At 44.2% G+C, this 14,518-nt stretch overlaps 1 protein-coding gene across 4 annotated transcripts in view; it reads left to right on the top strand.

The window, feature by feature from the left end:
* ENPP6 (ectonucleotide pyrophosphatase/phosphodiesterase 6) overlaps positions 1-12,394 on the top strand; it is a 101,283-nt gene extending 88,889 nt beyond the window's left edge. For 2 of the 4 annotated variants that reach the window (XM_081046483.1, XM_081046484.1), the window contains 2 exons: positions 3,733-3,856; positions 8,533-12,394. In XM_081046483.1, the coding sequence (XP_080902609.1) occupies positions 3,733-3,856; positions 8,533-8,738 (330 nt within the window). In that variant the 3' untranslated portion in view covers positions 8,739-12,394. Of the gene's footprint in view, positions 1-3,732; positions 3,857-4,175; positions 4,224-5,627; positions 5,780-8,532 lie in introns of all 4 variants that reach the window. The other 2 variants (XR_013993226.1, XM_081046485.1) reach the window with 2 other exon arrangements.
* Positions 12,395-14,518: the final 2,124 nt, after the last annotated feature.

Raw genomic sequence — 14,518 nt, 5'->3', positions numbered from 1 at the left:
CAGTGATTCTCACCGCAGGGCTCCTGCTTCTTCTCAGGCCCATGGCCTCCTCACTGCTGGAACCTGCCTCACTGCTTCGGGCTCAGGGTGCGCCCTCCTGGTCCTTGCTTGCTCAGGAAACACTGCACAGAAGCTGTAACCCCTTGTCTTTCCTCACGAAAGATGAGCTCTTTTAGGTGAAGGAATTGCCTCCTTTAAATGTGCCCCCCACCCCGAAAGCGTAGCAGAGTGGCTGGCAGATTCAGAACCCCGTGCATGTCTGTTGAATTGAATAAATAGGCTCTTAAATCAATGCCTTCTCCCACATCCTGGCAGGGATGCCCCCACCCTTGCGTGGTACTCCTCTCACCAATGACACCCCATTCCTTCACGGCTTTCTTGGAGTAGACCCCTTCCTTTTAATTAGTGGGGAACCACCCCTGGCAGGCAGGTCCCTTACCGGGCCTTCCACCCCATGCTGCAGAAAGACCGGGGGCTTCCTGCCACTTCTGGAAACTGGCAGCCCATCCTACAATGGGCCTGGCTTTTTTTAGAGACCCCAATCTTAGGGGTACTCCCCTCCTCCCTACACACACACACACACACACACACACACACACACACACACCCCGCTCCCCTACTGGGCTCAGATCAGGAGGGTCTGGACATGTCCCTAGGCTGTCACTAGGTGGCACTGTGTGGCAGTCCTGGACCTGGTAAGGTCAGGATGGGTCAGGCGCTTCAAGCGGGAGCTTGAGGGCCCACTGCCTGGGGATTGCTGCTCTGGAGGCTGAGGTCTGTGCCCCACACTTCACCAGCACCACCTCGTACGCAAACATTTTGGAGGATAATGTGGGGACAGTATGAAGACGGTGAAAGCTACTAGGTAGGAAAGAAAAAGGAAGAAAATCGTTCAATGCACTGTTTTGAAATGAAGGCTTCATACATAACGTATTCCATTCAGTCACTTCTACAAAATGGTTAGTTTCCATACAGGCAGACAGTTTATTATTACTTTTTAAAATAAAAAAGAACAATTGTTTCACTGGAAGAGTTTGCCCTTTTAATAAAAATTAGTGGATTTACCTATGATCAGACAGATCCCCAGTTACCTGCAGAGCTGAGATTTTCATTGCTCTATGTGGTATTTGTGGAATTTTAAAGCCAGGTCATCAGTCTTTTTCTCCCTTATACCTGTCCCTTTGTCATGGGGTACATATGTCCTATGGGGTTCATGATTAGCGAAGTCATTAGGAACAAAATGTCCGCTCCTGACGCAGGAGTCACTGAGTCAGTGGGCTGTGAGAGAGAAAGCAACACTGCAAGTGAGCCGACGAAGCTAAATCGGGCTGTGTGGTGATCACCACAGACAGAGAAGGAACAAAAACCATCTAACGAGTGAGAAATGCAGTAAGTTAATAAAAACATTCCCATGGAAAAATACGAGCTACAGCTGGAGAAGGAGGGACCAGGAATGATGGAAATTCAGGAAACAGAGAGTCAATGAAATAGTGCGATTTGGAAAGCAGTAATGCCAGGGAGCAATTTATGGGGTGAGACTGGATGGGTGTGCAATGTGATATGACAGCTAAATAAGCAAAGGAGAGTTCAGCCCTCACAACCATCTCTGTCCTGCTGCACAGGACCAGCGTGCCTCACCCCATAGCCACTACATTGGGTGACCATCCGCAGCCACCTCGTGGCCACCTATTGTGCCTCAGGCCCTTAGCACACAGTCACGTCATGTCCTCCAAACACTGTGTGAGGCAGGTATTGCCACCTCAGCAAGGAAACAGGCTCAGAGAAACTAAGGACCTGCCCAGGATCACAGAGCTAGAAAGTGGCAAACTGGACTTTAACCCCGTGCCAGTCCAATTCCCAAATCTCTTCTCTATACTTGATAACTGGCCACCACTCAGGAGTGCAGAGGCAAGGGACGGGGTGACCCCTCACTGTCCAGAGCTGGCCGGAGCACTGCAGTGACCTTTGGCTGTGAAGAGCGAAAGGTGTACAGGGTCCAGGAGACCGAGAATCTGGGTGTCAGTCCCAGCCCTGCCTCTCAACAGTTGTGTGACTTTAACCTCTCTGTGCCTTGGTTCTTCCAACTACAAAGTGGGGGAAATCACGTCATCCACACTGGGATGTTGTGACGACGAAGCGGCAGTCAGTGTCGGCTCTCGGTGAGCTGTGTGGCCCACTAACTACCCGGGACTCTGACAAGTCTTGTGAGCCAACCTGTGAGTTGCTGGTACTTGAGCTGTTTGGATTCCAGTCATTCACCATGACCAGTCATTTCTACCTCCTGCATTTGGAATATTTGCAATATTAAACCCCGCATAGCAAGAAGGTTATTGGAATATCAGGAAGGAATGAAGGGCTCTGCAAGGAAGCGTTTGGGGATGTCCCACTGGGTAAAGCCTCCTCGGGAGTCAAAAGACCTTTAAGCCTTTTGTCTCATAAGTAAGCCCTGCTTGCAGTGTAAGAAAAGCTAGTTCTGAAGGAAAGAAGGGTGAGAGGGAAGTGATGGTTTTGGAACCCATCCCAAATGGAGAATGGTTGAAGGAAATAAAGATACACAAGGCCTGGTAAGGGGAGCATGAGCACCATCTTCAAATGTTTGACTAAATGGAGAGGAGGGGACTAATTTATTTGGAGCTGCACCCAAGGGTGGAACTTGAAGGCAGGATGTATGACAGAAAGAACATTGGGATGGTCATGAATGGACTGCCTCTGAGCTTCAAGTGTTTTGCTAGAAAGATGAGGTGATTAGTTAGACACTGTGTTTTCTAACAATTCTCTGACAGCAATCGGCTTTCCTACAATTCAATTCAATTCTGACACTGACTACCTGGGGTTAGGAACAGCCCCAACATTAAGGGGCTCAGTCTCCCAAGACTGCCCCACTTCAGATGCCAGCCTACCCATCCTTGAGTTTGACTTGGCTACAAGTTTGAGGGTTCTCACAAACCCCTTCAGGTTCGATAATTCACTGGAATGAATCACAGAACTCAGAAAGATGCTAGAATTATGACAGCCAAAGGGAAGAGATGCACAGGGGGTGAGGGGCACAGAGCACCCATGCTCGCTTTGGGCACACCCTCCCTGCACATCAATGGGTTCACTAACCCAGAAGCTCCCTGGTCATGTTGTTCCAAGGTTTTATACAGGATTTCACTGTGTGGGCATGCGTGACTAAATCATTGGTCAAAGGATGGGGCAGAAAGTTCTAACCATCTAATCAGGCAGTTATTGCCTCCTGTCACCAGTCCCCCGTCCTGAAGCCATCTAGTCTCCTTGCCCCATGCCCGAAAGTCATCTTATTGGCATAAACTCAGCTATGAAGAAAGGGGCTCTTTATAAAATAACAAAAGGCACTCCTATCACTCAGGAAATTCCAAGGCTTTTAGGAGCTCTGTGCCAGGAACCTGGGACAAAGGCCAAATATATTTTTTATTATACCACAGAAACACTTTATCATCCTTTCTGTTGCTAACATGCTATATTGAGTGCTTCTAAAGCTGATTACGAGGTACAGTTCGGCTCCATGTAAGAAAATACCTTCATGACTAGAACTCTTTGGCAATTTAATGGGCTGCCTTCAAAAGTCTTAGCTACCTGGAATAGAACGTGATCCAGATAAAGCTGGATGACTCCAATGCCGAGAAGGGAGTCCCCAATTGGGTGGTGGTGTGGACCAGCTGCTCATGGATTTGTTGGGATACAGTGGGATGTAATTGCTTTGCTTGATTTCAGAATCGGGAGATGCTGCCGTTTTGGATGAACAGCACTGGCAAGAGGGAGGGCTGGCAGCACGGATGGCATGGCTACGACAATGAGCTCATGGACATGAGGGGCATCTTCCTGGCCTTTGGCCCTGGTACGTGGGGAAATGACCAAATTTTCTTAGTCAGCCATTCCCAAGGACGTCTCTCCATGGGGCTTATGGTGCTAGTGAAGGCTGGCATGATTTTTTTTTTTTTTTTTTAATGAACCCTCTTTATGAGGAAAGCTGAGCAAACCCAGCCGGTCTCCATGAAACATCTTTTGTTGGCTTGCTTTCAAATGCTTCTTGGGTTTGGCAAATGTGGCCAAATAGTTTCCCTTGTAAATTTTAAATCTTGAGTGCAGCGAAGAAAATGTATTCCACATGTTTGTGATTCATTTTTTACTTAATTTATCAAAATGTTATTTCACAGCTATCTGATGTCCAGGAAAGCTTTTCAGACACCAGGTTGCTGACAGCTGTGAGTTTCCAAACTGACGGGATTGCTTCACGGGTCTGACTTCCACAGTTCTTCCCTGCATAGAGCACCCAACCCTAAGGGAGTCATCTAGTTTCAGGCCCAACCAGAAGCTGGGATGTGCTTAAGGGCGGCTAGGAAGTGACCTGGAGACTAACTTTGAGAACGAGCCAGAATGACAAGGGATGTCTTGGATGAAGGCACATTGACTGTGCTTTCCTTGACCAGATAAATTCCTAGGGCTGGCAGAGAGGTGGGGTGAAGAGGGCCTAGTTGGTCATTGGCTTTAATTGGTAGAGCACTGTAAATTCACATTTTGGAAAAGTTTATCAAACACTCTGAAGATCATACTACTACCGAAACACTATTCCCCTTCTTTCAAAATAAATTAGGATAAAAAGTATTCAACAGCCATCATTCATCTGTTGACGGGCTCATGAGCTATTCTTCTTTCTTACTACTGCCCACCCTCCTGATTAAATATAAAAAGCTTCCCCTGATATCCACTTTCCACATGCATTTTTCTGGATGTTGATCAAAATGCTTCAGCCCATGAAAGTCCACGCTTTCCTTTCCAATTATAAGTTAGAGATTATGGCTAGAAACCCTGTTTTCTTCTTGATGTCGCAATACAAAGACATATGTCAACCCACCTGTTTTGGGTCACTCTACTTAACACAAACTAGCTGCTGAGAACTATGAGATGTCTGTTTTGTCACCCTCCACGAGGACCTCAGGGAGCCTTAGTTTAGGGGACACTTTGGTCCAAATCCTTTCCCACTTGTGATTCAAGTTCTCAGTCCCGAAGGAAGCACCAGAACCAGTAGCAGCAAACATTTATAGAGCCCTGACTGGGTCGCAGACACTGGCCTAAGGGAAAGTGTAGAGGCTGTCCAACAGGCTGCCATCAGCCAATAATAGTTATCAGGTGCTCCCTGTCAGCCACACCCTGGGCAGATCTGTGGAGCTCAAAGCTAAATGAATTAGTGATGGAGCCCCGAGGACTTCGTTGAGGTTAACTGCTAGATTAGGTTGGAGACATTCCAAGGTCACGGCTTTTACACGGGAGAGTATCCGACAGCCGGGCTTTCATTCAAAAGCATCACCTCCTCCTTCCCCAGAGAGGAAAAAGATCATGAATGCAAAACAGTTGTCAGTTGAAGGAGTGTTTATGAGCAAGAGTCTCAGGCATATTTTAAAGCGGAAGCAAATCTAGCCTTAAACCAAAAAATTTAAACAAAGTACCCAAAGCGGCATTAGCTTAGAGTCAAATTCAGTGGGGAGATTTTGTCCATTAACAAAGGCCTCCATCATGTTCTCCTTTAAACCTAAAAGCCTAAGTCTTTTATAGACAGAAAGACAATCCCTGATGAAAATGGCCTGGGCTAATTGCTAAAATGTTTCCAGGCAGATACAGCCTTGAGAGCCTCCCGCAAACCATCACGCTTCTGGCTCCAATTCTCATGAAAGATTGAACAGCTTTACACACTGGCTGTTTACTCAGAAGAAAATTTAAGAGTGAGGCCATAACAGCTATCTAGCTGCACTTTGAGATAAAGGTATGTCCCTCCTGATTAATTGTATGTGCTTCTTGCTTAGGGAGAAAAGCTGGGCATTGTTGTGGCTGCCCACATACAGTTTTAGAAGCCGGGAAGACTGGTCCAGCTAAGAGAACGGGGAATCATTCTGGAAGACAGCCTCTCTCTGGTTAATCCCTGTTTCTAATTTGAACAGCCTAATCTTGCCCCAGACAACTCCACACTCCTGATGAGACAGCAGGAGCGTGATTCAGTGAGCTGCCTCCAAGACAGCAAGCCTCACTGGGAGAGCAGCCCAAGGTGGCCAGACACTGCGTGAGCCTGCAGAACTTTCTCGCTTTCAGAGAAACAGTATTAATATCCACACAATTTAAACCCACGGGAATCACATGAATCCCCAGTCCAGGTTCAAAATGCCGTCTCAAGGTAGCAGAGCTTGGGTGGGTCTTTCCAAATTGGATCAGGTATTGTTTTGCTGTTCAGGAATTTGCTAGAAGCTCTCGTTCCAGCCTGGATCATGTCTGCATTGGGCCCAACATCCCAGCCTTGCAGAATAGGAAGCCATGAACCAGATGGAATGGGAAAGAAAACCCAATTCTCCTTCCTGCTTATGGGCACAGGATTTGATTTTGTACCTTCAATGTAAAAAAAAAAAAAAAAGAAAAAAGTCTTCTCCAACACTTTTGTCTGTAGAGTTTATCTCAGTATTTTTGCCAAGTGTTAAAGAAGTAGGTGTTTGAAAGGCTGGGGAAGGATACCCTGGATTTACTATTGTCCACCCCACACATACCCCCATCCACACATGTGACAAGGTCATGGCCACCACGGGATAGGGCCATGTGATCATCCCACCCAGGTCCGTGGCAAGGCAGAAGGAGGGAGAGGACTTGCTTCCCTGTCACTGGGGCAACCCTTCCATTAATTTCTCAGGCTGCAGTTGATTTTTCTCTGGGGAAGTACAACCACCATCTTTGTCTAACTGTACACATTTCCTTGATATTAAGAAGGGGTGGCGTCCTGGAGCAGTCCCTACATTCTCCTCTCCAGAGAGGTTCTGGGTGTTTTTAAAATTACTTGTACCCTGAGGTGATGCTGACCCTTATCTTCCCTCACCCCAAAAGAAAAGGGAACTCACCAGAGAATTTATGGAGTATTTTCAATCCATAGTTTGCCCTTGCTGGGCATTTCTTCTACATGTTGCTTACTATTATTCACTACCATTTACTGAGCATATACAGCGTGCCTGGAGCTGTGACTTAGGTACCATGTCCCTGCCCATTTCCTGACAGTACCCAGCTTGTACGTGGCTGCAGGCTGGTTGGACAGCCCGTAACCCTCTTTATAGTGAATTCTGCTTTAATACTCCAGAGTGAGCAAGACCCATCACTTGCCCTGGATCTAACATGCTCTGTGACGGAGTTTCTGTATATAACTTTCTTCCATATTTTGTAATTTCAGGGTTGACACAGAGCAGAATTTAGTGTTGGCACTTCTGGACTATGTTGCTATTGGTGTCTGTTTGCTTTTTAAATAAAATATATGTGACCCTTTTAGCAAAGCAATTATAAAGATTATTTTCTAAGATAGAGAACGTGGCTTTACAGCCCCCCAACTACCCATTTCCTTGAAAAATCTTAGATGGACTAAAAAGCACATTCATAGGCCTTTATCGATAGGTAAAATCTCCCTCCTGAATTCAACCTCAGTGTAGCTTTGGATATTTTGTCGGAAACTCTGGTTTGGAGCCTAAAAGTGAATCACCTGATGTACGTTACTAAACTCTTACATTTACTCTTAAACAGGCTAACAGTCTGCAGTCACATCTTACTTGCCTCCTGTGGAGAAGGAGTAGGTGCGCTCTTGATTGAAATCCTTCCCTTAGTGCCCTGGCTTACGAGGCTGGGAATGGCCAGCTCTGCCCTTCACACTGCTGTGTCACTGCTCGAGTTTGGTGCGCAGCACCTGGGAAGAAACACAACACTCTTCTCCATGAGATCTCTCTGCTCTTTCCTTGAGCCCTAACTCCAACACAGTTCGCCAATTTTCCACATGGCTAAGTTATTTTATCTGCCAGTGAAAGGCTCCCGAGGAATGTCCAGTTGATCTTCCAAACGTTATTTAGGAAACCCTGAGATGTGCCATTGAGCCTGGGTTGACATGTTTTTCATTGAATCATGGAAGTTTGCTGTTGCGCTGAGTTAGCCAGTGCTGGGGAAGCTGCACGATTAGTTCCCTAGTCCGTCCAGCCCGGGGACCCTTATGTGGCAGGAAAATGGAGAAACATTCTTGAGTTGCTATGAGGCCTCTGCAGTGGAAATTGGCACTCTGACTAACCAGTCCCTGCCAGATAGGTGATAAGTATGCCATTTAATTGGGTTTAGGGGAGCCCAGCAAGACAGTCAAATTTCTGTGACCACACCTGCTCTCCAGTGCTCGGCAGAAATGAGCAGTTTCAGGTGGCCTTTCTGCTTCTCCAGGAAAGCTCTGCTGTCACAAGCGAGTACAGTTATGCAGAGGACAGTGTATTTTCTGGTTTGTCTTTTAAAGACACTCATTTCCATGAACCCGAGAAAGTGACTCCCTTTCCTAAGCTATAGCCTTCCAGATACCCTTCTGAGTTCACAATAGCATCGCCATTTCCCCTGACAGAGCTGATTTTCCAAGCCCAACGCTGCCCGAAGCCTGAAGCCTGAGCACAATTCCTCCACCTTGTGACTCCGCCCCTCTGCTGGTGAGCAACTGTGACAACTTGTTTGCTTGCCTTTCCCTTTCAGATTTCAAATCCAACTTCAGAGCTGCTCCAATCCGCTCAGTGGATGTCTACAACGTCATGTGCAACGTGGCAGGCATCGCCCCTCTGCCCAACAACGGGTCCTGGTCCAGGGTGATGTGCATGCTGAAGGGCCAGGCCAGCTCGGCTCCGTCTTTCCTACCCAGCGGCTATGCACTGGCCTTGCTTCTCCTCTCGCTGTTTCAATAGCTGCTCCTTTGTTGTCCCAAACACTCAGCCAAGTGGACCTCCGTGCTGGAAAGGTTTTCATTTTCTGTTTGAATAATAGCTTCATTACCAATCAAGGCCACAGAAATTGTGACTATATTATTCTTGGATGATTCTATACATAAAAGTCCCTACTTTAAAAAAAAAAACCACAAAAAAAACCCCAAACTTTATTTTTTCTGGAGGTAAGGAGAGCCTTACTCTTCATTTGTTTGACTCTGTCATTTTCCCCTTTCTTTTCATGTAGTAACTTGGATGAACTGTCTAAGTAGGGGTCTGCCCTGTAGCAAACAGCCTTTGAGTGGATGCTGCATGGAAGTCCTGGGCCCTGCTCTGTCCCGCCTTGCACGGGGCAGGCCCTGGTTTGTGCCCTGTCCACACCCAGGAGCCAATCTCGGGATCTATGGCCGCCATCCTATACTGCTACTTCCATCCTAGAAAAAGGAGGTTCCACATGACAGCAGTAGCTGCCATCTGTTTCTGATTCAGCTCATGGAGTTTTTCCATTTTATACAAAGTCCCAGAAAGGATATATCTTAGCTTGGGTCACCAATCAATCAAAATCCCTAAGGACTGGAGAGCTCAGAATAAGGTGACAGGCCTGGGTTCCCTCCCAAAGTCTAAATGCATAAAAATGTCTCCCGGGCCTTGAGGAGCAGAGAAACTTACAATAGATCTGGGCTTCTGTGCAACTTCTCACAGTGTACTACAGCCTGAAACCTTGCACATTGTTGATGGATTGACGCTTGTCTGCCTGTCCATGTGAAGGTTTACTCAGAGACCACCACTCTGGATCCCAACACAGCACGGAGACTGTAGAAGCTAACATGCTATTACAGTGGGGAAAGGCATGTCTTACTGAGAGTGTGGACATACCTGCAGAAACCTCAGCTCCTCGCCTGGAATGGTGATGCATTAAGCATACGTTTTATGCACCGGTGTCCTGGAGCCGTGCTTGTTTAACAACGACAGCAAAGGGGATCCTTGAGTGACCCAGAATTCCAAGGAACATGGAGGGGGAAAGGGGGGAAATGAACATGATGGAGTCAAATCCCCATCACTAACCAACGAGCCACTTGATTAGGAAACAGCGTGGTTGAAGGGCCACCTCAGACTAAGTTCTTCAGAAACCTTGAGATGAGCCATTGAGCCTGGGTTGAAATGTTCTTCGTTTAATAATGTAAGTTTGTTGTAAAACAAGGGATAACTGCGTTTTCAAATGATGGGAGTCATGTACATATATCGTTGCATTTAAAATGACTTTGCACTAAATGAGGCACGTTTGCCAAGGAGACTTTTTGTCAGGAAAAGAACACCTCAGGTCTCAGGATGATGAAGCCCTTTCCAGGGTGTTTACCGTGGAAAATGGATATCAATGCTCACCCCGATTCAAGAAGGCGGGGAGCAGTCTCTGTGCCTTGAAGCATGACAGCAAACGATCGCTGCTGAAAAACATCGAATGTATCTTCACAAAAGATTTCTAAGGGTTTATGTAACATGTTTTTAAAATGGCAGAAAAGCATTGAATCAATTGGAAAGGAGGCAAATCAGCCATTGTTATCTGGCTGAAAGGAAATTAGTGCTCTCAGAACATTGGCAGTGGTTCCTGAAAGTAGCATCTATTGTTCAAAGTTTCTTTCCTCCTTAAAGGACGGTGTTCTAATGAATTCAGCGGAGCCCACCTTTTTAAAGGAAGGATCCTTAAAAGATAGCCCAGTGATTAAATTAAAAGTGGATCATCCAAATCAAAAGGGCTGTAAATATGGACAGAGTCGTGCATTTGTCTTTCCTGGTCTGGTCTACCATTTGCCACTCCTCCCATTCTTAAAATCTTGAAACTACATATTAAAATTTCAGATAGTTGTTGACAAAGTATAGTTGCTCAATAACTAATCTTGAATCAATGAATGAGAATAAGATACTTTTGGAATTATGACTATTGGTAAATAATTGAGAAAATTCAGCCACTGAATGGAGAAAATACTTTTTGCCTAAAATAACGCATACATTTTAGTGGCTTAATTTTTTGGCTAAAGATTTTTTCCTTTGATTTTTGTTTTAAAGTTACATTATTTTCCCTAGGAAAAGTCTATTTTCTCTAAATAGTTTTGTTTCACAGGAGTAAAATCTGTGAGGAATACATATAGACACCTTTTCTCCTGGATTATTTTACTACTTCATTGCTAATTCCAGGAGGAAGATAATTGGATTGACCTGCAAATACTGAAGGTAAATGAAAGGAATGATCCTTAAATTGATGAGACTTTCCCTGCCCATATGCAAAAGCTCCAGAACCCAATTCAATTAAGTTCTGAAGACTTAAGCATAAATTTGAGCAGGTTCAGGGAATTCTTTCTAGCCTCGAAGAATCCTGAATTATTAGGGAGGTGCAAAAGTAATTGCAGTTTTTGCAATTGTTTTTAACCTTTTAAACCACCATTACTTTTGCACCAACCTAATATAACGTTCCAACTCTCTTTGCTTTTAAAGGGACCTTGGAAATCCAGATCTGAGTTCAGTCACAGACAGCAATTTGTAAATGTGCTGAGACTGTAAGCATCATCTGACCCACCTTCAGAGATGCAGGTTCACAGGACCGGGGTGGGGCCTCAGGCAACACTCTTAAGTCACGCTGATCTAAGATTTGGATTTGCTCTAAAGAAAATGAGTTCTGATTTGACCCTGGTAGACCTGCGTCTCCTGACAGCAATTTCATAACCAACCAGTTTCTCCAGGGACCATTAGGCTGGCGTAAGCTGCTGGTCCCAGCTGGGTCAAGTTTCCAGCCCTCTTTAAACCAAAGCAGATCTGTACCCCCCAGTGATGGAGAGAGGACCCAGGCAGGCACACTGGCCTTCTCCACATCCTGCTCCTTGTGGGTCTAAGATTCCCAACGGTGCTATCAGACAGACTCATTGTTCAAGACACACAGCTATTTTATGTCCTAAGAAAGTGTTTTGCATTTCTGTAAATATCAAGAGATTTCCAAAATTGTGTTATTCCTTCTAAGCAATTTGTGATAGACCAAAGTCAGTGCTCAAAAAACTACTAGAAGGAAGGGAGGGTGTAGCCTTGGCCGACTGGTTCTAAACATGTGAAATTTGGTCTCAGGTACATGCGATGGAAATACACTTCTATATTGCTTTGAAATCATAAAATAGCACCGAGTGCAATGCCTCAAATGTTTAATAAATATCCCATAAATATGTGTTGAATGAAAAAATAAATAAATGTTATTAAGATTTGCTTATATCTCAGATATTCTCTCTCTGCCTGTAGTTCCTCAAATTAAATGAACTCTTCACTTTGGGTTTGCTATTTTTCTTATCACCCAACTGATAATATAATTGTATTTTATTCCATGGAGTAGACATATTCCATTTAAGCCTTATAAATTTGATGGAAAGAAGGAAGGAAGGAAAGAAAGAAGGAAGGAAGGAAGAAAAGAAGAAGAAAAATGAAATTAGGTTTTAAATATACTGAGCATATTCACCTTTTAAAAAATGTAACAGCTTTCTCAAGATTTAATTCATATACCATACAATTCATCCATTTAAAGTGTGCAATTCAGTGGCTTTAATATATTCAGAGTTGTATAACCATCACCATGATCAATTTTATAATATTTTTATCACCCCAAAAAGAAACTGCATATTCCTTAGAACATTAGCAGTCACTCCCCATTTTCTCCTGCCATCACCTCCGGGCTATCAGTAAACTATGTTCTGTCTCTACAGATTTACCTATTCGGGATATTTTATAAAAATAGAGTAACACAATATGTTGTCTTTTGTTGCTGGCTTCTTTCACTGAGCATAATGTTTTCAAGGTTTTAGCATGAGTCAGTACTTTTTATTCTCAAATATTCCATTGTATGGATGTACTACATTTATCTATTCTTTAGTTGATGGACATTTGTTTTTTCCCTCTCTTTGGATATTATAAATACTGCTGCTCTGAACATTTATGCCCAAGTTTTTGTGGACATATGTTTTCATTTCTCTTGGGAATATACCTGGCATGGAATTTCTGGGTCATGTGGTAACTCTGTTAAAGCTTTGAGGAACTGTCAGAATGTTTTTCAAATTGGCTGCACCGTTTTACATTCCCACGAGCAGTGTATGAGGGTTCCAGTAACTCTACATTCTCACCAATACAATGGCCATGATGTGATATCTCATTGTGGTTTTCACTTGCCTTTCCCTGATGATAAATGAAGTTGAGTATCTTTTCACATGCCTATTGGCTATTTGTCTATCTTTGTTGAAGAAATGTCTATTCAAGTCCTTTGCCCATTTTTAAATTGAATTTTTGTCTTTTTTATTATTGAGTTATAAGAATTCTTTACGTATTCTGGATACAAGTGCATTATCAGATATGTGATTGGCAGATACTTTTTTCCCCCATTACAAAGCCCTGCCCCTGTAAGAGCTCTGCAGTGACAGGGAAGGGAGGAAAACGGTTTGTGAAGCTGGAAGATACAAAGACTAATCCAGAGCAGTTGTGGAGTTAATTCCCTGAATGCCGAATACCGTTCAGGGCATTTCTTTTCTGTGTCACCCAGCATGCTCACTGGGCCAAGACAACCACATAAGGAGCCTCACCGTGGTTGTTCCAATGGTCAGCAAGGTGAGTCAGGACTCAGTACTACCCAGCCCTGCTGGCTGCCCTGGCCTCCCTGATGTGCTCAAGTTCAGGACACTCCAAACTAGGCTTCACATTTTTGCCAGAAGCCCTCATAGATAAGGCATAATTCTATGAAATAACATTGTCCTAATCATAGTCTTAGTTTAACTCTAAGTGAAAAAATGATTCATTTTCTTTCCTCTTAAAAACTTTTTAATCATGTATTTGCCAGCAGAGTTTGTTATACTCTTGGCAAGATTTGAAGAACAGTCAAACAAATTTTATTTAATCAGGTCAGAGCCCAGGTCTGGCTTATTCACCTCCATATATCCAGATGCTGGAACAGAGTTGGGTACATAATAGGCCCTCAAATATTTGAAGAATAGATTAGTCTAATGTTTTTCTTTCTTCCTTTTCTTTCTTTTTTATTAAAAAAAAAAAGAGCATGCTAACTATGTAATACAATTATTTGAAGTTGTGAAGCTGCTTTGGGGACAACCTGCCCATGTGGAACAAGCCCCTCCAGAGAAGGTTCAGACCGGTCGAGAGAGAAGAAAGAATAGCACACGCACACCACACCCTTTGTTACAGGTTGAATTGTCCCTTCCCAAAAAATTGGTCCAAGTTCTAATCCCTGGTACCTAGGAATGTGACCTTATTTGGAAATAGAGTTTTTGCAGATGTCATCAATTTAAGATGAGGTCATAATGGATTAGGCTGGGCCTTATCCCAATGACTGGTGTTCTTATTTAAAAAAAAAAAAAAAAAAAAAAAAAAGAGGGAAATTTAGACCTAGAGACCCAGGGAAGAAAGCCACATGGTGATAGAGGCAGAGATGGGAGTGGTGCATCTAAAAGCCAAGGAACACCACGGATTGCTGGTAACCACCAGTAGCTGGACAGGCAAGGAAGCATCCTCCCCTGGAGTCTTCAGAGGGACCATGGCTCTGCTAACACCTGGGTTTCAGAATTCAAGCTTCCAGAACTGTGAGAAAACATATTTCTGTTGTCATAGGTACCTGTCTTGTGGTAATTTGTTACAGCAGCCACAGGAAAGTAACATGACCTCCCAAATGCTTTTGAAGCCAATCTAGTTTATCAAAGAGTTCTCGAGTTCCTCCATACTAGCTACTATGT

This window comes from Rhinolophus hipposideros (assembly GCF_964194185.1).
Source record: "Rhinolophus hipposideros genome assembly, chromosome: 4".
In the NCBI taxonomy this organism is placed as follows: domain Eukaryota; kingdom Metazoa; phylum Chordata; class Mammalia; order Chiroptera; family Rhinolophidae; genus Rhinolophus; species Rhinolophus hipposideros.
Note: the sequence above shows the minus strand (reverse complement) of the source record. Positions and strands in the feature narration are given on the sequence as shown.